The 24438-nt window shown below is 40.5% G+C and overlaps 1 protein-coding gene across 2 annotated transcripts in view; it reads right to left on the bottom strand.

Annotated features, from left to right (window-relative positions):
- ZNF521 (zinc finger protein 521) overlaps positions 1-24438 on the bottom strand; it is a 233693-nt gene that overhangs the window by 119199 nt on the left and 90056 nt on the right. For both annotated transcript variants that reach the window (XM_062632807.1, XM_062632808.1), the window contains 2 exons: positions 16618-19970; positions 316-400 (listed from right to left, as the gene is read on the bottom strand). In XM_062632807.1, the coding sequence (XP_062488791.1) occupies positions 316-400; positions 16618-19530 (2998 nt within the window). In that variant the 5' untranslated portion in view covers positions 19531-19970. The remainder of the gene's footprint in view (positions 1-315; positions 401-16617; positions 19971-24438) is intronic.

Raw genomic sequence — 24438 nt, 5'->3', positions numbered from 1 at the left:
TCATTACCATTCCTGTTAGTTTGTTTTCAATAATGCAAAAACGATTAGAAGTTTAATTTGCTAATCACCTGTGTTTTGACTGGCAGTAGATATATAATTCTCTGCAGAAGTCTAAACTAGCCCTTGCAGAAAATAAAGTACGTTAATGCTTTATCAAGTCTAATAATATGAATAAAAAAGTCAATCATGCCTAGGTTAATCATTGATGGATGCACAATTAATTTCTCCTTAACTCTGTTTAATTTTAGAGGCAATGATGATCATGAGTAAGACAAATGGCTATCTGTCTTCGAGAAGTTTTAGTGCTTCACTTACCAATCATGTGGTTTGCAACATGAACTTGGATATCCCATTCATTGTAGAAAACCATCTGACATTTGATGCACTGGTAGGTCTTCTTCTAAAGAAACAAGGGTAGATAAAATTTACTGAAATGTACAATTGGAACCATTTCATTATAACTCAAAATACTGAGTTCAAAGTGGTCATTTAAAGCTCTCCAGCAGTGTTTTCATTAAGGCTTAATTATTAATATTAAAAAAATATCATGCTCTGTAGTTTTCTAGTAACTTTCATCTGAATTTCCTGAAACTCTGTAGAGATTGTATTTTTTCAGCTGTCTAACTCCATGGACAGACCAGTTTTGCTAAAACACCAGCTTTACATTCATGGAAGGCAAAATGCAGTGAGGATGTGTGGGATGTGATTCAAACAATACAAACATCAGTGTGAATCCTTCACTTTATACCAACGGATTAGGCCCACTACAGAACTGGGGGAAGCTAGGAACGGAACACAGAAATCAGAAATCTGCTTCTCCTTCATTCTCAACTGGGCTGCAAATCTCCTTTGCACCATACATTTTAAAATGGTCCATCAGGTTGCCATCTTTCAAGGAGTCCTGCTTGTATGGACAAATGGTTACTGTACCTGGGCAGTTGTTTCGGTGTCTATTGGCAAGTCTGCACCAAGTGAGAAGGCTGGCTGGAAACCAGGCAGAGAGCAATCCTTCTGGCCACATTACATTAGGCCTGACTTAACTGAAAAACCGTGGTGTATACAGATCAAGTTTCATTATAAACCAGGGTATGCATTTCTCTCTTTGGTACAGAAGAGAAGTTTTTCGTTTGTGTCTTGGTGTCTTTCAAAACAGATCTGCTATTTGCTTTTCTACAGGGTACATCACTTGTCCAAGACATTTCTACATCCTAAGAATGTGATTGCATTTTCTCTTATTCTTCTTCTTGACCTGAATTGGCCAGAGATTTGATATAGGAAAGCATTACTTTAAAAGTGAAAACTAAAGAGTATATTCAAAAGTAAGATTTTGTGTTTTCATCATAAAACTTAAAATCTGAAGTTATCCAAGCATCCAATGAGACAAGTCAGATTCATAAAATTATTCAACTGCATAACTGTAGTATCAAGGACGCAAGTCCTAAGGTAACAGTGCTGGAAAGCTCAACTGTTGTTTTGAAGATGCAACAAAAGCAAGGTAAGCCCTGAACTGCCACATCAAGGCAGTAACTCAAAGAGACACATATCTTTCTGTACAGCCACAGGCACCTTGCCTACATCAGCAAAAAGAAAAAAAAAACGAAGAAAAACATATATTTTTTAAAGAATGTAAAGCTAGAAAAAGCTGGCACAGATGTAGTAAATTGCAGATTTCACATATACTAGGTGGGGAAGAAGGAGGGTTCACTGGATAATGTGCATCAAAAATACAGCCTATCGTACAAATTTAACTTCTGAAGAGTGTTACGCAGCTGGTATTATTGATTATATTAAAAAAAAACAGTTTATTTTACACCTGACTCTAAACATTATTAACGACTTGCTGGATTTGTTATCACCATCTAAATTTAGATGCCCTGTCCCGGACAGATGAAGTGCCCATCCGTTAAGGATCTTTCTACTTCAAGCCTGTAGGAAGGAATATAAAGACTTTTTAGACATACGCAATTATATCTCCCCAAGTTAACTGAAAAATTCATGACTAATCAAAGTCAGTTCTGAAATTAAATGTTCCTGTGGGCTCCTCTTTACAAATCTCCCATTGCTTCTCATACACAGAGGCTATTTTAATTTTCTTGATGACAGTAACAAAACTGTGTTGCATCACTTCTTGGTGGAAACAATAAGAAGCCTTTTTTGCCACTTTTCATTTAAATCAACTTTAGCTTTCTGAAATGTCCCCAAGTTAAATCATTACAGACAAGCAAAATCAATGGGCAACCAGAAAACAAATCTTGCTTTGACTTAGTTTTACAGTTATGATTTGCAAAGCCTGCTGTTTTAAAAGGTACAGCACTTTTCTCTTTTTTGCTGTTGTGACAATACTGGTAACATTGGTAGAATTCAGATTCAGTCAAAGGATTTCCCGTTATATGTTGGTAAATTTAACCTTACTGCACTACACCTAGATCTATCAAAGACCTCTAAATAATGACAGTCACGATCAAGGATTTATTATGCTAAGCTCTTTACAAGATGCTTTTTGATGCTGACATATAGAACAACAATATTGCATAAATAACAATCACTCTTCCTTTTTTTTAAACATTGTTTCCCTTTAGAACTAGTTAGAAAATATTTCTTACTCCCTGATGACTGGCACTATATATTGTTTATTAGCATACCCCTAGCATTATTCCTGACATGTGACTTTGTTCAAAAACAAAGAAACATAAACTTAATGGCTGGTCTTTTCTCTTGTTAGCATAGCAATGCAGAGTGCATGTCAACAATCGCTGGCAAAATTATGACTGATGTACATTATGACAACACATCCAAAGGTTGGGGTTTTTTTGAAGTCTAATGCCAAAAAATAAAGTAATTTGACAACAACAAAAAACAGTAATTTACTAGCACTTACTAGCTTCTCCAGAATGATCTGACATATTTGTGGAATCACACAGAGGTTTTCTTTTTATCATGAAGTGAAGAATGTTTTTGTTACTGCTGCTTGATCAAGCACTAGGTGTTTTTTGTTTCCAAACATATTCTAAAGTGTTGACATCAACTTTTATTAGCTCAACACACACTCATCTCAAAGTGTCGAAACTTGTGCATGGTTAAGTTTTTATTTTAAAAGCAAAGTAAGCAAATTCCAATTACACTTAGATTTTCAAAGTGATCAAACCCAGTCATTTTCACACCAAGCTGAACAAACCGCACTACTTATTTCTATATGTTTCACAGTCTAAGGAAGCCCTTTTTCACTGCAAGTTACATCTCAGTCTCACAAGCTTTGTCAGAACCATGGGACTCATAACTGCTCACAGTAGTTCCTGGGTCCTGACGTGCTTCATGGCAGGTCCCAGATCCCTAACGGGGTGAAATTCAAGGGAAGACCTCAGCCCCTCCTCACGCCGTGTTCACTCAAAGGTGAAACTTGGTGGGGAAGACAGAAATGAGCCCTGGAGTATTGCAGCTTCATGTCCCTTGCCTGGATAGCGGGGAAAGAAGCCTTGCAGTACTTGTGCCAGTCACCCTTGCCTACAGAAGACTTAGAAGGAGTGAGTGGGCACCCAGGCCCTGCTTTGCTGCTCCAGCTCACAGCCCAGGGTCACAGAGTGATGAAGGGTAGACAGCTGAGGGCATCTACACCTTAATCTGCCACCACTGCATTTGCCAAAGGACGTGTCAGCCTCCTGTTAGACATCAACATTCCATCATCCTCGTTCTCCCTTCCAAACACAAACACAAGCCGACACTCATTTCTTGTTACAGAATAATTTCAAATCAGCCAAGAGTGGTTCACAGAAGACCCTTTCCAGTGCATTTCCGCATGGACTCAGGACCAGGAATAGTAGCTGGAGAAGCTGTACTGCACTCTAAACTGTGCCTTATTTCAAAACTTCCAAAGATTTGTTCCAGAGAAGAGTGACACTTATACTAACTTGATGGAATTACGAAGCTGGTTTAACATTTTCCTTTCATTTCTTACATTACTGTTGCCTCATGTTTCACAAAAATTCTTCAACAAACAAGCCCACAAACTTTCACTAAAGCCCCTCCCGACACAAATGTAAGTCCCAATTTGAGTGTAAATCTGAGGCCTCATTCATTCCTGGGGCCATTCAAAATTGTTGTACAAGAGTAACTGCTTGGACCATCTCACAAGAGCACCGGGCAATCTGGTTGCCTCTTGCATTCCTGTTCACAAAACCGATTTAAAGCCTTCCAGCATGCAAAGCTTCTCTGTGTCTTCCTTTAATGAGCTTTGGATTGGGTCTTCAATCCATGCAGAGCATATGCATGTGTCTTTCTAATCTTTTGAATAATTAATATCTTCTAGACCTTTAATCATTGTCCTGATCCTCAGCTATCACTTTAAGGTTTTCAGAATTTCCTTTCTATAAAGGTGCCCAAAGTGTCTATGTCATGTCAAATGAGGCTTTGCTGCTTTTAGAAATGGCCCAAGAATATGACCTGTGTTCATAATTTTTTTTATACACAAGCAAAACAACTAATAACCACTCTACTAGAGGATTCAGTTCTATTCAGAAGAGCTTCAGAAGTATGCAGATCCTCCTGTGTAGCCCTGTGTAGCCCTTCTGTGCCCTGTGACTGTCTGAGGTACCCACACATTCTTCTTTTTCTATTCCCCAGCCTCATTATATTACTCGAAAATGAACTGCATATGCTATGTATCTGCCCATGCTCCACCTCCTTGTCAAAGTCATTCAGAAGTTTACCATCTGCCTATTTTGTTCTGACATTTCCCTGGTTTTGTCCTATCTGGGAATTTCATCACCTTACTACTTATTCTTTCTTCCAGAGAACTGATATGCTGCATAAATTCAACAAAATTGGTTCAAAAAGTGATTCTTGCAGCTTTTCATTATTCATACTTGTCCAGCATAACCTGCTTCAATTCACAAGACTCCTATGCTTTCCAGACCCAAGTTAGTGTTTCTTTTCTTTTCTAATCAAACAAAGTATATCTCCCTGTGCCATACTTATTCACCTAACAGAGTAATCTTTTGTGCTATAGCATTTCAAAAGCTTTGCAAAAATCCTGGCAAATCATGTTTATAGGCTTCTCTGTCAGCACTTGTGGCTACTCTCAAAATACTCTATTGAAAATTTTGAGCATGAGCCTCCCTTTGTGAATCTTTGTCCTCTATCCTTCATTAAATCCAGACTTTCTAGGTGTTCTCCTATCATGTCTTTGATTAGCCTTTCTCTCATGTTCCTCACTGTTTAATCAAGCTCAAAAGCCAGTAATTTCATGTATAATCCTTACATCCCCTGTTAAATGTCTGTTTAGTAGCCTTCTCCCAGGCTCTTGATACCTCTTTTTAGAAGACTGTAAATTTATATGTAATGTTTCCTCTTATCTTCAGCTGCCTTCTCTGAGAGTTTGGGGATGGATGTTTTTCTGTGTTTGTAAGTCATTTTTTGTATACTATATTCCATTACATTACACCTAACCTATACTTTATTCTTCACCATGAGGAGGATGTACCACAAGGTCCACAACAAAGCATTTTTTCAACAGTGCTGGTTTCCTTGATTACATATACCATTTCTGAATCTCCTGTATCCCACTTTTAACTGAATACTTGCTCCCTGTATGAAAGAACAAAAAATATGTTATAGCTTCTGTATACTGTGTCTACAGTCTCAAGTTTGCAGGAACACCCAGTTTATTTTATATGCCTTTCACACTTTTCCTGCATGACCAAAAATGGCTTTGATGTGTACCTGTTACCATTATTTACCCTCATCACACCAGTAAAGGGCACTTTCAAAGTTTTTCCTCCCCTCAGTTTCAGCACAGACCAAAGTTATGGATCAGTGACACAGCTGAGACAATCTGCTGCTGCCAAAAGAGCGTGATGCCACACCTCCCCTCTCCCAGACCAATCATTTACTCACAGTTTCCCTCACATTAAATCCAGGGTGGAGCTGTTTCAACCTGTTAAACCAACAGAAAGGTAACCTGACAAGAAAAAGTGAATAGCTTCCAACAGATCATATGCAAAACCAAGTTAAAACTTGCACACTAACTACAGTAACTTGTCAGTGCTAACTCCTAATGCTGCCAGCTGATATATTACATCATTATTTTATTAAGTATTAGCAGTGTGCTTGGCCCTGCATGAGGCACAAGAGCAACCATGGTCCCAGCTTATTTGTCCATTTAGCCATTTTTCATCATAGCTCAGATTATTTTTGACAGCACCTTAATTGAGGATTTCTTTTCTGTCTTCCTGGATGCTTATTTTGTCAACCTTAAGCTCTTACAAAACTAAACATATGTTAGCCAGTTTCACTGCATAGTTAGCTATTTATCTTGCTTATGGGGCACTGTCATTTTGCATTTCTTTTTTAACTAATTGCTAACTCTTCTCATTGCTCACACAACACCCTTTAATTAGTATTTCCTGATTGCTTTTAAAAGCACAATGATTTTATGAGGGTTTCTCTGTTCTTCTGCAGTTGTTTAGCAGGGTCTTACTGTAGCAGGGTCTGAGTGTACATGCCTAGAGAAAGAATACAATCAATCCCGTAAGGTAAGCAAAATGAAAATGGAGAAAACCATTATTTTTTTTCTAATTTCTTCCATTATGGTTACTTATTACTTTAATACACAAGAGGAGTCAGAAATACAAAAGTTTGTTCTAGAAGTCCTTCCATCCCTGTTCTGCTTGAAGCTGGGGTCTGTCATTCTGTCTTTCACTTTTATGTTCTGGATTCTGCATCCTGCATTTAATCATGTCTGTCTTCAATGTCTTAGTTACAAACCTTCCCTTCCCCTGGCTTATGAAGTGCATCAGCTTGCAATGTCTCACCTCCCCACACCTCACAACATTTAAAAATTGCATCTCTTCTTTCTGAGTTCTCCGGTTCTTTGTCTAGGTCTTTGAACTGAGGTACTTGTCAGAAAAATGACTCTAAAACCTGGCAGCACATGGGTGTACATTTATTTTCTCTCAATTGCTTCACATCATGTTTACATAGGTTGTAAGTACAAACAGGTAGCAGTACTGTGAATTTGGTTTGGTTCTGAAAAACAAACTTCTGTCTATCCTGATCCTGTGTGAGGTTGAGCCTCTGAGGACTACAAGCATATGTGCTGAACAGTGCTCAGGAGTTCAGGGCTGGCGGTGTCAGCAACTGAACTTTCTGTCATCATCCAATCTCTTTTTTTCCACCTTACAGTTCACTTAAAGGCTGCTAAACCTGAGGCCCTCTGAAGCCTGAGAGCTGCTAACCCATCAAGAGGCATCCCAGCATTCACCATCTCAGTATCAGAGCAGCTCTGTGGCTAAGGACATTAAGGAGAAGCTATGCACTGATAATTTTGCAGATGCCATGGCACCAAAGCACAGGCAGTAGAGCGTGGCTTGGCAGGTACAAGAATATCAGCAAAAAGCTGATATTCTGAGTAAGCTGATAAGACTTTTTTCTTTTTAAAGCTTTTTTCCTCTTCATTTTAAAAAAGGCATACTGAAGACACACTGTCATTCAAAAAAGCCACTACTTGCTTCACCAACAATCAGCAACAAATATAACCTACTAAAATTAACAGTTTGCAAGTATGCAGAAGAGAATACTATTCTGTCTCTTTTCTCCATCACAAATTTTGCAAAAGCTATCTGGATTTTAAGAGTAAGGGAAAATCAGGGGCTTTTTTCTACACCTTATTTTGTTTGAATTAAACCTTAAAACCACTTTTATCCCATATTGTGGAAAATTGATGCTGATTAACTTCACTTTCCAGAGTGTGACTCTGGACCCTCCCCCTGCCCTTAACTGTCCACTTTTAACCCAACTTTTACTCCTGCAGAATTCTGGGCTATTACTTGTCAAGATAATTTAATCCTACAGAACTTGTGCTCAAAAATATGCACCATTAATATTAATGTACAAACAGAAATATAGTACTCATACATAATATATAAGAAATTAATTTTCATTGAAGTATCAGGAGAAGGATTAAACCCCTTAGATCCTTCTCATGCAATTAGCTCTACACTTCGGGAAGTCAATGGGACTTCACAAAGGAAGGTTTCACATGGTAACACTGTTAAGACTGAGGTTTTATAAAGGCTTGCTTGCACTACAGAATATAGGAGTTCTACCACCATACTGCTGTAATTACACTACTACCCTGTATGGATACTCTTAGGCCACATCAGTGTTAACAAATATACTGGTAGCATCTGAGCTGGCACACAGCTGCTGACACTGCAAGGATGTTTGACTGTGTGCCCAGTTGACAAACCTCCACTGGGGCAGTGCAGCTGCCCAAGGAAGTGGTGTACCAGCAAAACAAGCACTCTGCTGAGCCAGCCTTCAATGCTATCCACAATGATCTGTGTCTAGCTGGCTTTTCCTCTGAAGAGATGCTTGCTTTCCTCTAAGAGAATTAAGAGAATGCCCCAGAATTCCTTCTGTCCTATTTCATAATCTTTTACTTTCACACTACTTCTTAAAATTCCAGCAGTTCATCTTAGGTACATCCTGTAATAAGTTCATTTCTTTTTGCACGGGCTTCAGTCTGCCATTTCCCTACCATAAAAAAAAAAAAAAAAAGATTGCAGAATTTGTTTCAGAAGCAGAATGTCATACTTCTAGGTTTGTGAACTCAACCACCATCACACAAACCATCTACCAGCTGTGAAGCAGGGAACATAAGAAAACTGAGGAGCTATGGTTAAGCCAGCTAGTTCAGGAAAATCATCAGGTGATGCAGACACGCCTTGACTATACCAACAAAAGAAGCACCAAGTAGCAGAACAAGAGCAATTGTAAGTTGGCTGCTGTCAGTGATGGTTGCAAGGGTTTCATGTGCAGACATCCATTCTCCTAGAGACTGCCATTGAACCCATTCCAACCAGCAGCAGAAACCAAAAAAAAGACTGTTGTAGCAGTGAAAAAACAAGTACAAAAGGAAATCTGGAAGTTTGGCGTCTCAGATTGTTCTTTGTTGGTGAACCACCCTGTTTCCTACTGGAAACTGTAGAGAGGAAGAGGTGGCCTTCCAGATATGAAAAGCTATTAGGTGTGCCTTTTTGCACAGAACGTTGCATCTGGATAGTAGGTAAAAAAACAGAGGAAGTCCATCCAACACAGGATACCAATACTAGGAGTATGATTGAAGGGAACAAATACCTTCTTCTTTCCTACCTCCCACCTGGTTTTTGAGTATATAAGCAGCAAGCAACTTTTAAATGACCATATTTGTAACCGGCTGTATTTTTAAGTCACTTTTCAGAGGCATTTCACAGGCATTAGAAGTGATCAATGAATGCATGTGAGGGTTTCATCTTGAGGAATTCAAGCCTCTATTAAAAACTGCAGACAGGGACTTTTTTCTCAGATTTGCACATTATTACTGGTAGGGCCGTACTGAGATGCTCAATATCAGGAGAGGACCCATCCTTTCATTACCTGACTTATGAAGCCATAAACTAACAATAAAGGTTTAACCACCAAGGAAGAACAGGATAACATCAACATATTATTTGGCAGAGATGCCCAAAGGATGGCAGAAACCAGGGAACCACAGAATGGCTTTGGCTGATTTCTGGGGGACCTCTGCTATAGCCTCTCTGCTCCAGTAAGGCCACCTAGAGCTGCACCACATGAAGATGGCTTGTGAGTATCTCAAAGGATACACAACCTCTCTGGGTAACCTGTGCCAGTGCTCAGTCAATCTCACAGTAAGTGTTCCCTGATGTTCAGAGGGAACTCACAGAATCATAGAATCATAGAATGGTTTGGGTTAGAAAGGACCTTAAGATCATCTAGTTCCAACCCCTTGCCATGGGCAGGGACACCTCACACTAAACCATGTCACCCAAGGCTCTGTCCAACCTGGCCTTGAACACCGCCAGGGATGCAGCATTCACAACTTCCCTGGGCAACCCATTCCAGTGCCTCACCACCCTCACAGTGTGTCAGTTTGTGCCCACTGCCTCCTGTTCTGAAATGTCCCATTGCAAGGACAGATGTTAGCAGGAGACACATTTCTGCTATCATATTCAGCAGAAAACACTGTAAAAAAAATACTACAGGTCATATTTTATACAATAATTTGTAATACAATGAAAGAAATTGAATAAATGAAAGACAGGTTTGGTTGGAGAAAAAAGTACCTAGGGTTTTGAACAATCAGGCCTAAGATCTATTACCAGCCATCACAGAGCTATGGGAGGTCAAAGAAGAGGGCTCCTTAACAAGATGCTACGTATCAGGTAATTAATTTATGTTCATTTTGTACAACTTCATGAAACAAGCAGTACTGGGGGTATTTTAAACTAAGGGTTAGCCCATTTCATCTCCCTGACAACAAAGTAACAAATTTGGGTGTTATGTTTGTTGTATGAGACAATACACACACTACATATAACAAGTTTATTGAACAGTGGTAAAAAACACTTCTAAAAACATTTACAGTCACTTAAGAAGTTGGTCTGAGAGCACTACAAAGAGCAGATCATGATTTCTTAAAGCTTTGTTTCCTGTGATTGATTGACTTCTGCATAAAAAACAGGTCTGAACTTCAATTAAAGCCATCTTCCTGGTTTGGATTTCTAAAAGGCCCCTTTCCTGTTTGGATTCTGTCACCTGCTGAGTCATCTCTCTTTCTAAACATTGTAAAAACTTTACAGGCCTTGAGATTCCTGCTCATCTATGAAGTTTTTCTTGAAACTGGTCAAGACTAAGCCAAAAGTAAGATGGGGAAGAGAGAGAATTCTCTAGAGGTATGCAAACCAGCAGACGAAAAGAAACATGCCATGATTTCCCATGTCTTGTTCCTAAAGAGAATCAGGCTAGAAAAACAGGGGAAATTTCTTGTTGTTTCTACCCAGTTTTGAGGTCAGAATACAAATACATACAAATACATACAAATACTATTCTGACTTTCCACTGGGACTGTGCAGAAGGGAAACTGTGGCATGTTACCCTGGTCACTTGGCCAGCAGATACATGTACAGGGAAAGCCCCATGAGGACAGTGGGCTGCACAGCTGACCTGTCGGGAGTATGCATCCCAGATGTTTTGTCTGATAAAGCTTTGTTGAATCTATATTTGGCCTCTCTAGAGATGCTTAAGTTCTTCACATTCCTGTGTCCCTCTCCAGTTCTGCCCTTCTTCAAACAGGCATTCCCCCCCAGTGCATTGTTTCATGGAAATCTTGGTTTGGTGCTCTTGAAACCTTTGGAGAACATATCATCCTTTCTTCTTCCACAGGTGTGAAGAAGGTGCCTCCCCAAATTCTCCATCTGAAGGCTCTGTCAAATAACAGGACAGACAAATGGTATTAGCTTTTAATGCTCAGTTGACGGGAAACTAAGAAAACTCGCTACAATTACCCCTCTTGCTTCTGTTCAGCAGCTCCCAATCAACACATGGGCTTCCTTTCACAGACTGAATTCACAGTGTGTGAGAAGGTGGGAAGTTTGCTGCTTAACTTGGTAGGATTTACAGGAACAGGATAATAAATGGCACTACCCTTGTTAATTCAGACAGAACTCTGTCTGATAGCTCACTACTGAAAATGTAAAGACAAAGAGAGGAGAAATGCTTAAGTCTGTATCTTGTCAGCCACTTCATGGCAGTGGTACCACCAGAAATTAGAGCACAATGTAATGTGAAGGTGGCCTACTGTGGCAAGAAGAACAGGGTAGCCCTTCCTGAACATATATATGGTCACATCTTAAATAATTCTTTCCTGAAAGCAATGTGAAAACAATGCAAGAAAACAAAAATGGAATTCTTAGTGAGCTCATCCTGAAACTCCAGAAGCAGAAAATATGTTTGCCACAGATTAGTTCCACAAACTATTTCAAAGCCAGATCTTTGTGCCAGCAACAAACCTTCTTTACCTCTTTTTGTCTCCAGATCCAAAATCCAGCATGAAAATCACTTGTTCTGGGCCTGGATTCACTGACAGGAAACCCAAGGCACTACTTCTTACAGTTACATTACAAGTTTATGTGCTTATTCATAAAAATCCTGTAGTCAGAATGATCAGCTTGGATTGCTGATGAGGAGGATTATTTTAATTTCTTTATGTATTTCAATTAAATGCATGAGTATTGATTTCAGTGCCTTTTTTTCTTTCAGTTAAAAGCACAGTGATTTATAGTGCTAAAATGCTATTGCCTGCCCTGCCAAAAGCATGCATCTGGGAACATTTCTGGGTTGCTCACAGTTTTTTCTCTCTTCTTTCCATCTCTGACTGCCAGTGCATGCTGTCGAAACAAACCAGCTACTTCAAAAAGCAGTTCCTGTTTTCTGTCTCTGTGAGTCTGGCAGTGTTTTGAGAAGGGGGGAGGAATAATGAGAGAATAAAGGTAGATTCAGGGCCCATGAATAAAGATTAAAAAATCTAATGATAAAATAGTGCACCTACCTGAGCTCCATTCTTTCTCCCAGGCTGATACCATTTCTGGATTTATCTGAGGTCGGATAAGTTGAGTTTCAAGGAGTCACCAGCTCCACGCAGAATCTGAATTTTGTGACCCCTCCTCCACAAGGTCATTGTCAGCCTACACTTTCATGGCTCCTTCCAGAAGGGTGCTGTGATGTACCCAAGTGTCCCCTGATGTGACATGCCCATCCTGGCATACAGCTCTGCACAACCACAACAGGACAGAAGAGCAGCCCCAGTTTCATGCTCATACTGTTCTTCAGTTGGTGTGACAGTTGCTAGTTCTCTCCTTTGTCCAGCACTTCTGATACTCTGCTACAGTGAGTTTCTGCAAGTCTTCTGCAACACCTGAATAAGCATCTTTATTCCTGCAGTAATTTGGCAGCGTACTCGCACTGCTCCTTCTCTTCTCAGGACCAGAAAACCCAGAGTATTCTTGTATTATTAATAAAGCACTGTCTGCATTGCCACAGGTAATGCAGTACTCACATGAGCTTCACATTCATGGAACAAACTGATACAGAACTTAAGCTACTTACAGAAGCAATTGCGCTTGCTGAGCACCTACTCTGGATGTTACCAAAAGGACCCCAAAATGAGTGCAGTTGCATTTACAGATAACATGTACAGTAGTATAAGATAGGTTTTACCAGTAAACTGTTGGTGTAAGCTGGAGTCCATTCCCTCCTCCCCTGTCAGCTAAGCAATTCACAACATAACTACTATTGTACAGTTATGCTGGTATGATTCTGTATGCACAGAAGTGTTGAAGCTTAAGAAGTGAGGGCACACCTTCTGCTAAGTCATGAGTTCTCCCATTTAAGTGCATGCCAGCATATTAAGGAAGACCAAGAGAAGCAAGGCCACATGGTGTTTCTTGAACACTGATTTTCATCTTCCAAGGTCTTACAAAAATTGCATCTCAATTAAACATGGCAACACACTTTTCAGGAACTATATATGTTATTTTTGGAATAAGGAAAATGAAGCAGAGATGTTCAAGTAGATTTGTCTGAGTCAAAGCCAATGAGTGACAGAAAAAGTACTGATGTCTAGTTCCCAATTCACTATCATATCAGACCTGCTCTCCACTTTTAAACATTAGCTATCACCAAGAAGATTTATTATCCTAGCCTAAGAGTGTGCTTGCTATGATTCAAGATCTTTACAAGATATCTACAACCTGAACTAGGCATCTTATTAAGCTTAAAGAGTAAGCTGTAGATTTACCAATTTTAGAGCTCTTTCAACGGCTAGCTATACAATCTGCCTGTTTAAGGCTGTTTGATGGCTCAGGGTACTGAATTCAGCAGTATGATGGGCTTAATGAGTTCTGACCTGTTCCTTGAGTTGTGACTGATGAGCACTGCCCATGATTTCCTATCCCAACTGAAAGGTAGTGAAGACAATTCAGGTCAACATCTTTCCCTTAGCAAGTAGGGTGAGCTCAGCTGATGACACTATACCATATTAAGGTAATTGCACTCTATCACACTATTGAGTACAGGCTAAAATGGGAAGTTTTCTAGTTCAATCAGGAGAATATTTGGCAAAGAAGCCAGAAGTGATGTTTTTCAGTATTATCTTTTATCTTAAAAAGACATGTTCTAGTACTTTTGCATAGTAATCTTTTACTGAGTAACAAAAGGTATTCAGTACTGTTAATGGTCTGACAACTAGTATCCACATTTTTCTTGCCTTAGGAATGAAATGTTCTTTATATAAAGGTTGAAATCTAAACCACGTAACTGTCAATAATGCAAATGAAACCTTCACTCCTTAATATTATTTTTTGTTGAAAATCTCCCCAAAATAACATGTTTAAGTAGCCATCTTCAATCTCCCGCTCAGTTCTAGAAATGTCCTTCCAGTAGAGTAGCAAAGCCACTGACTAATAACAAATTTTAGCAATCCTATTTGTTTGTGTTATATGCTTATGTTTTCATTTCCCTCAGCCTGGACATCCAATCTATAGCATTAAACATTTGTGTATTACCACTTTAAATTTTGATTCTCATTGCTATAATACTTGCATCACTACAATTTGAAACCAGTAATATCTGTTAGAAAAATAGATTATCTTTCAGGATTTTACAAACACGCATTTATGGTTTCCAGAAGGATTAATGTTCTATCAGGAACTTGATAGCTTTGTGCTTCTCATGAGAAAAGAATCTGAATGTCTATGTTACTTCTATGGAGAGCAGAACCCCAGAACCATAGACACTGAAAAATCAGTTTACAGACTCTGAATGGAGGGCAAAAGGTGATTTGAAAGCAGGCAAATGCTATTCACAAGTCTTGCTATAGTTTAAAAGGCCTTATCATCTTAAATGTATTTCTAAGAGAAAAATTGAAGGGAGTAAAAAGAGGAACATAATGCCAATCAGAAGAAGACACAAGAACTCTGATTATACCTTGATGCACAAGAAGATTCACTGATGACATTGAAGGTAACTGACCTTACATTACCACAAAGGACCCCCAAATCTCTTTTTGTCTAGTTTACAAGCAAGAGAAAGACAAGTTGGTAGCATCTTATCATGGTAACTGTCTTAACATACATGATTCTGACTGTGCTTGAGGTAGGAGAAATTGGCTTCCAACACCACTGGGAAGAGAGATTTCATGTAGTCACTCAGGTCAAGATGTTAGAGGCAGAAACCAGGATGACTGAATCTATCAAAAACACACAACCGGTAATCCTGTGCTTCCCACTCAGCAGTAGGACTACAGAACCACCAGGTTCAGGCCATTGTCTGAACCACACCTAACTGGAGCCATTCCTGTTTCCTCTTCTTTTAACAGGAGGTTTTCTTTATACCTGTGATTCTCAGTCCAACAACCTGCTCCTTCCATAAACTCCGTATCATATCCCAGTCCCTCAGTGTCCCCCATCACCAGACAGTGTGCAAAGTATTGAAAGCATAGGGCCCTTCCTTGGCAGATGCATTCTGCCTAGTATTTCACCCTTGCCTTCCAGCTCCTCTTCCCTCTTTGTGGCACTCCAGGCCCTGTGCTACCTCAGTGGCCTTCTCCCAGCAATCCTTCAGCTATGTTGTTGTTAACTCCACAAATACTTATCTCTTGGCCCACATATCTTTATGTATCTTCCCTCCTCTCTCTTTCCCTCCTTCCTGCCCTCTAGTTTGCACAACACTGTTGGATGACATGCTGAGAGGTTTCCTACCCAACAGATGGGCTCACAAACAGAGAGTGAGGAAGGTGATGGAAGAGCAACAGCTCCCTAGCCACAGGGTATCCATACACTTGCACAGTAATGGGTTGCACCATGTTTGTACCATTACAGGCTAAAAGCTTTCTTGAAACAAAAGAATTACAATTCATTTGTGCTGTGTTTTTAACCTTCCTGAACTATAAGGGGTCATTATGCAAGATACCAGACATAAAATATAAACTCTAAGTCATTCTATGCATAATATTTATGAAGATAAAACAGATTCCCTTCCCTCAGTATATGACCCCCCTACCTTCCCATATATGGGTGTTATTACTTGGTCTCTGGTGACTAAGGAATCAGATGAGATCTTTTAAGAGTTTGATATTTGCTTTTTAAGTTATGCTGTGTGAATGGGATTTCAACCATCAGGCACTAGGTAGGTGCTTCAGTGACATCAAAATGTTGTTCATCGGGAATGGAAAGAAAAACACAATGAGGAATTGCATCCAAAGGACTGATTTCCCAATTTACCTTAGGCTAGCATTGCACTTCTACTTAATCAAATAAGTTATAAGAGGGGAAAATGAATGTCTGCAACACAATTTAAGAAAAACCACCTCAATTTGTTGCTCACAAATATTTTTTAAAATCTACCCTGTTTGCCAGCATTTTGGCTCACTCTATTCTCTCTGTCATTAATTCTCTCTGCCGGAAGCACAACTCTTAGCTGGGGATTCCAACACATAAGGGAGCTAGGGTAAGATTCCAGATCTCAGTTGTGCTGGCATGAAGATAGTTCTCCTCAGTGATATAGAAGACAATATCCTAGGGAGACTGGAATTAGTCCTACTCCACACAATCCAATCCAAGATGTAAGGCATATCAAGAAGAAAGTAATTACAAGCTAATGGCTATGGATGGAAATGTAACATGGTTCAGCCTAAGCATTGCATGACAAGTGACAAGACAGTTTGAAAAAAAAGGGAATTATTTCCAAAAGGATGGAGGGTGTCAAGAGCAAAGAAAAAAGGGTTACCTCTTCAGTTTGGGAGGGGCTGATTCTGGGCATTGGAGATACTTGTGGTGTTTTCAGCTGTGTACTGTTGCTGTCTGGAACAAGCTCTCTGTGGATTGACTGAATATGGTTTTGGAGTTCACTTTCTGATTCAAATTTAACATTGCAACTAGAACATCGCGTCTTCAATCCCCCTGCCTTGCCTTTGTTCTCAATGGAACTCAAGTTCTCATTTTGGCCCATGCCTTGTCTGTTACTGCTTGAAGGGATGTTGACACTTGGACTACCACTTTTACTGAGATTAACACAGCTAGCACACAGACCATATGGCAGACCGTTGATGTCAAGTTTCACTAAATCCTGTTTTGAGCGGAATTCCTTCAGGCAAGAAGCACACTTGTACAGTTTCTGGAGATGCTGTGCACGCCCCGTGGACTGCACAGCAGAACCGTTTCCAGTTTTCTGCATGTGGAACGTGCCGTGGATTTTCAGTTCCAGCGTGGAAGTCACTGTCTGCATGCACACCACACACCGGAACCCTGTCAAGGAGTTCCTCAAATCAGGGTGCATTTGGCAATGCTCTAAAAATTCCTCCTCACTTTGGAGGGGCATCTTGCAAATCCTGCAGTTTCCAGTGTCCAGGCTCTTACTATGCGTGACCTTATGTTCAGTAAGAGTCAGAAGAGAAGGAAACCTCTCGCCACAGATTGGGCACATATAATGTTTCACCGGTCCCAAGTGTGTCTGCATGTGTTCTCGGAGCCCATTTTCAGAGAAGAATGTACGAGAACACACATTACACTTGTAATTCCCTTTAATGAGTTCAGCCTTTTTCTTCACTATGGCACTTTCTCCAGGTCGAATGTTGTGGTCTCGAAGCTGGTGATTCTGCAGGAGAGTCTCCATGGTATAAGCTGCTCCACAAATGTCACAGCCATACATAGGCTCAGATGTGTCCACATCTTCTTCACTGCCATCGTGGCTATTATGAGACTCCTGGCTATTTGTCAGTAAGGTCTGGAGCTCCACTTCCTCTTTCTGAACCTGTTCAGATGCTCCATTCGTTCCACAGTTTGGAGTCTTTGTCTCAAAAACACAATGCTTTTCCCTTAAGTGCTTTTCCAGCAAGATGATAGCATGGAAAGCTTTGCTGCAGAACTTGCAGTTATACTTCTTGCTGTGTGTAGTAATGTGACACTGCAGCTCCACCTCCGTACCAAAGGACTCGCCACAGAAGATGCACTTGTGTACTTTGCCTTGGTTCTCCAGGTGGTTGTGTTTAACGTGAAGCTGTAGGTCAGTCTCATTGCGGAAATCCCAGTTGCACGATGTACATCTGTATACTTTCTTTTCATTGCTGTGCTTCACAGCCAAGTGTAACTGAATGGAGACTTTGGAGTCAAAAACTTCTTGGCACAAGGTGCAGCGGAAGAACACAAATGTATGCATGTCCAGTAGGTGTTTCTGCAAGTCATCCACCGAAGTGAACTGCTTGTCACAGCTTTCACAGATGTAGTAGGTTGAGGTGATCATGAAATGGATGGTAACATGCTTCAGCAGAGACTCCTGGTTTGGAAATTCCTTGTTGCACTGAGGGCAGGTCAGTTTTGGCAGGACAGTATCAAGATGTGTTTTTAAATGAGTCTGGAAACCATCCAAGGAAGTATACTTAGCACCACACTGGTTACAAATGTATTCACCTGCAGGACGAGGGGGAGCACCTCCAACTGCCTGCATCATCTTTAAAGAGGTCTGCTCAATGGTTACAGGAGACAAAGGACTCATGGCTCTGGATTTTTTTCCATTGTGGATGTAATTCAGTGCCAAAGGAATGTTCTTATGGTTCTCCTTGATATGCTTGTTTAGTTTAAGAACACTATTAAATATTGGAGAATTAGTACAGTAAGAACAAGAATATACTTCCACCACTGGATCTTTTGGGGTTCCAAGCACAGGGGAACCAAAACGGGAACTGCTAAGATCACAGTGGACTTGTCTAATATGCTCTTCCAGAGAAGAATCTGTAAGAAACCCCATGTAGCAATGGGGACAAAAGAATGCATTACTGTCCTTAGCAGCAGGGTTGGCAAATCCATGTGAACATCGGATGTGTTCCTGAAGGGTGTTTAGGTCATTGAACACTTCGGAACAGAAGTTGCACTGGTACACCATGGCAGGCATGGTAGAAACAATCAGTGCTGGGTCCGGAGCTTCGTGGACTTGCTTAAGATGTTCGTTCAGATTGTAGAGAGATGGCAATACCTCCAAACAATACTGACAGATATGGGCTTGTTCAGGTTTATCTAAATGCATAGTTTTCAGATGTATCTGCAGAACTGCAAGGCTGGAAAATAACTGTTTGTTGCAATAAATGCAGCTGTAAGTAACTTTTGCCTGTTTACTAGAAGGGCCAGTTATATCTGGCACTTGCTGAGCTGCCCGCTTCCTTCCACGACCTTTTGGTATAGGAGGAGCCGTTTCCACCATTGTTGAACTATCCACTGAGAGATTCGAATCTGGAGTGGTGCTAGAGACTGAGGTGTAGCCCACAGTTACTAAAGATGGACTGTTGCTGTGGTTGCACGACTCTGGCTGCTGGTGACTGTCCATGTGGCTGTACAGCTCCTCCACAGTATGAAAGTTCTCAGAGCAAATGCTGCATGAATTCTTCTTCTCACCATTATGAGCCTGCTCCATGTGATTCATCAGAGATGTTTCCTCTACAAAGAGTTCATGACAGTAAACACACTGAAGAGCAGATCGATCTTCATTAGGGGAACACTCAGGGTGACATTCTGCAATGTGCTTCTGAAGGTCTTCAGGAAAATCAAAGCCTTCTTCGCACTGACTGCATTTCTGAGTGTCTTTCATTTTCCAGTCCTCCATCCGGGAAGCGGACTGAGAGCCATCTTTATTCCTCTCGTGAACCTGCATGTGACCGTGCAGCGAACTAGATGACAGGAATCCACGCCTACAAATGGCACACTTATATGGCTTGTTGGACGTATGAGTCTTTAAGTGAATTTTAAGATGATCACTCCTTGAGAACGCTGCGTCACACTCACTGCAGTGATATTTCTTGTCTCCTGTATGAAGCTTTATGTGGCGGTCCCTGCTCCGTTTGTGTTTGAAGAGACGACTGCAATACGTGCATTTGAAAGGGAGCTTGTCACTGTGACTTTGCTCGTGGTGCTTTAAGTAGCTGAGGCGGCTGAACGATTTGTCACAAAACTGGCATGGATAGGGCAACCCTGGACCTCCTTCCTCTTCACCAAAATCACAACCTTCTCCATGGCTCGGGGAAGTCTGGTCCTTGCTAGAAGGCGATGATGCTGGCCATGAGCAAGTGGGGTCATCCTCAACATCCACTCCATCTGAAATGAGAAAGAAACAAGCCCACAAGCTTAATCCCTACAGTTCAAAGGGGACAGCAAATCATAGAACCATGGAGTGGTTTGGGTTAGAAAGAACCTTAAGATCACCTAGTTCCAATTCCCCTGCCATGGGCAGGGACACCTCACCCTAGACCATGTCACCCAAGGCTCTGTCAAACCTGGCCTTGAACACCGCCAGGGATGGAGCATTCACAACTTCCCTGGGCAACCCATTCCAGTGCCTCACCGCCCTCACAGTAAAGAACTTCTTCCCTATATCTAATCTAAACTTCCGCTGTTTAAGTTTGAGCCCATTACCCCTTGTCCTATCATTACAGTCCCTGATGAAGAATGTGTATGAGCAACGCTACTAGCTAGCAAGATCTGCTACTCCTAAATAGCTAAAAGATATTAAACTCTGACTGAGATACTTTTTATACCTATATCCAGCAGCTTCAAGACCACATTTATTTTTATCAGAGTGTAAAACATTTAAAGTTATTTAATACTTCTCTGCCTATATTAACTTTTTATTGCTTTTTTATCATTCTTTCTCAGTTGCAGGATATGTATTATACATTGACATCTTTATTAAAATGCAGATTTTAATATATTTAATGTTTCTTTTGTATCCATTGTAAAATGATTTGCATAGTATGTGAGCATCTGAAGAGTCAAGGAAGGAGAAAATATTGCAGGAATGATTTAAAACTAATACAGTCAACCCACATGCCTAATACTTAATGAAAAGATTCCTGCTCCTTTGCCACAGGTTTTGTTGGGATTTTTTACCTTTAAATTGATTCTAAACACAGAAGTCTTTTAAAGGCTATTACTGAAAGAGACTTGGGTGATATTCTAAACAATAATAGGCAAAATTACAGGGGAGGAACAGGACAACATTATAAACAGTGATGTTTTCTCTACTAAAGTGCAATTAGGTTCCTCTGCAACTATACAATTCAGTTACTGAATGCTGACAGCTGGGTCATTAAATTTGCAAAACAAACTACCAAACCAACAGCCAGGATCAAGGAAAATGAGAAAGTTTCAACAGGGTCAGTTGTGAGCAGCTTTTTTTTTTCCTTTTTAGGTTCAAGAGGTTGCCCGCCATTTCTTCCTTTCTGCAAAGGCCTCAGCCAGCTGAATTTCCTTAGCCCAGCAGAACCTGTACTGTGAGGTGTTCACAGACAAAGCGACTTGTAAAAACTGGAAACAGGAAACATGATGAATGACTATGGTAAAAGCTGAAAGATTTATGAGTAACAAAGAAAAGACAAAACAGAAATGCTAGCCAGATAATAAACTGAAATAGTTATCTATGATATTACCTCATCTCTAGGCATGACAACTTGTAACTATTTTTTTTTCAACAGATGCTCTGTACAGTTTTGCTTTAAACGCAGATTACTACAATCAACACATTCACCTTAACCTGAAACTTCTTTAAAAATATGAAAATAATGCTTGAAAGATTACTGTACATCAAATAATCCTCCTATTCCTTTCCAGATGTGGTGCTTGTTTACTTTTCCTTTTAAAAGTAAAATTAACTACAGTAACAGCACAGAAAAAGACAGATAAACCTCTTGAAAAATATCTTTCTTAAGGTGTTCTTGCAAAGCAGTAAGTTTCTTAACATCTCCAGCCTTCTCTCAAGAAATTTACTACACCAACATAAAAGTTAGAGCTGGCCCATATTATGTAAACAAATTCCAAGCCTGCTTTCTTTAAGGTAACAAGATTTTACTAGATTATCAACCTCTTGCTTATCCACAGGAAACAGATGAGGATTCATTCCTTTCCTGCATCTAGAAACTGATGACAACGCCATCTCACTATCAATGCCAGATGGCAACCATCTAACTCTGAGAAAACAACCAAACACCATTGCTGGATGCCTGCCCATTGACACAATGCTTTTTCAGGATAAGTTGGAAACTGCACAGGGCTTTATCCTCTTGTTTATGTCTTGAAGAGGAGGGTTTCACAAATTACACACACCTTTCACACACAAGTAGGATGTATATCTGTACCTATGAACAAATCTGCACTAATGGTATATATTTAAATAACACACCCAAACCCTAGTCCAAGTGCCATGTCTTTGAGCTGAAAACTACGGTGTTTGGGTTTTTAAGACAAAAATTGAAACATAAATATTTTCCCTGCCAGCAAAAGTACTATCAACTGCTAAAATGCTTCCCAATGTACTGAAGCAGAGTTACTCATTGTCATACATGCTAAATAACACCAGCCAGGTGAGTTTTTAAATTGGCACATTAATGACTGCAATATTCACAGGAGACTTTTAATATAAATCTGTGTACTGCCCTTCCAAATTGCTGGGTTTGACTCTAAAACTGGAAATTATCAAAACAGTGGAACAACTCTTTACAGAAAAAAAAAGATGTTAAGTTTTTTTCTACATTTAAAAATTTTATTTTAAATGAGTATTTTCAGCTGGGTCTTTTAAGTGGAAAACCCTTTTGTCCTTTAAACATCAAATATATGTCTGACATACAAACACTGCCAGCAGATAAACAGGAATTTATGCCAAACAACAGAGTGAAGAAAAATAGTCTGTGACTGCCTAGGCAACATATTTTGTAACCAAATTTAGTATTAAAATGTATATCCTATGCAGAAATGATATATTATTGTACAAATGTTTAGAGAAATATATAGTAAGTTATAAATAGTGTACCATCACTGACACAGTAGTAAATCACTTCCTTTTTGCCGGCACTGCCTGCCTGGTTTTACCTATTATACAACTATTCCCTCCGGCTTGTGGATCTCAGAGGGCTGTCGGGCTGGCAGCAGGGTCAGGATCAAGCGCTGAGCATGACCGCGGCATAAGCAATGGCAGCCTTTTTCCCCCACCCAATTCTCCTTGTTTTGCTTGGGGGAGTCTCCTCAGCTTTTATACAAGGTAAGGAAAGCAGAGGGGGACTAGCATAACTACTGCACAGAGCTGGTTCCTACTTTCCACCTGGCAAATACAAATGTTTGTGTGTCACTTCACTGTTGTGTTTTCAATCTGAGCCTGTAGTAATTCTGCAGAGTAATTCTCTTTGTGCAAAAAGGAGAAGAGCAAACCATTTGCAAGTTCAATTTGCCTCCTTTTAACTTGAAATGTGACCATCTCTCAATCTCTCGGAGCCAGAGAAGGATCAGCAAGGCAGGGGGAATTCCGCACAGCACACGGTGGAGGACAACAGGATTTTCCTGAGTACAAGCCTAACAATGGAGCCAACACGCTTCCCCCCGACATGGGGAGGCGGGGGAGACCCGGTGTGGAAGGGGCACCGGTGGCGGCTAGCCACCACACTCCGGAAGGAGGGCCCCTGGGCTGCGCTCAAACAAAGGGTTCCCAAAGCCCGGCGTGCCGGCTGTTAGTGACATGCAGAAGGACTTCTGAAACGTTCCTTCTGTGACAAGGGAAATGCTTTGCTGCAGTGACTTCTGCTGTGTAGGCTTCAACCTGAACGCTGGGAACATTGTGAGTGAGGGACTAGCATGCCTCGTGAGCATGGGAGCTGTCTAGGAATGGGTCTGAGGACAGTGACTGATCAAGGAGGAAGCCAGGACTAAGGTTAACTACTGCTACAGCAGGATGTGAGTGATGGCACTGCTTGGTCTCCCATCTCCCCCACCACTTCCCCACACAAATGCTGCCCCATACAATGAATATGTAACCATTAAGAGCATCTCCTTCAAAATGGCAGTGATCCATGACTTGCTGCCCTGCACTGAGGCTGTTCCATGTGCGCAGGCGTTAGGCAAGCAGGCCTGGGCACTCAAAGCTGTCATGAAGAAGCTAAGTGGAAGGTCCCCACAGTGGACCAACAGGGTCAGGATGTGGACTTGTCTCCCAGTTTCCCAATGGCACCTACCACAGAGCTCTGTGCTGGGGATAAAGTTTGATCTGCTGCCGGGTTAAAGGACTTCAAACCCCTTTTTGCTGATCGCTCTCATAAATAAACAGTTTGCTGCTACTCTGTATATACAGCCACATGTATATAAATCTGTAGACACCTACCCACTGAGCTATGTCAACATTACAAATACTGATTTTTAATGTTATAACAAGATGTCTGAAAATACTCTAGACCAAATTCAGATGCACACATAAAAGTCCCCAGCAGTGGCACACATCCATCTGAGGGCAGAATAGGGCTCCAGGTATTCAATAGAGTGTTTATGGAGTTTTAAAATGTATTTTCTACACTAATTTTTCTCTTTCCTTAGGCACTCATGAAGTGCTGTTTAGTGTAAATGCTTTTATTGTGTTACGGCAAGTATTCTGCGTTTCAATGTGATGCACTTAACATGTCCATGTAAATTTTTAATTTTTGGAACCAGTCACTTCACACTCACTGACTCCAAGAAAGCTCTAGCACTCACAACCAAAAAACTTCACTGGAAATCGGCTACAAGACCTAAAAGTCTATTTAAAGATGCA

This window comes from Pezoporus occidentalis, unplaced genomic scaffold, assembly GCF_034315485.1.
Source record: "Pezoporus occidentalis ecotype Australia unplaced genomic scaffold, CSIRO_AGI_Poc_V1 ctg4, whole genome shotgun sequence".
Lineage (NCBI taxonomy): Eukaryota > Metazoa > Chordata > Aves > Psittaciformes > Psittacidae > Pezoporus > Pezoporus occidentalis.
This window is presented reverse-complemented; position numbering and strand designations above follow the sequence as displayed.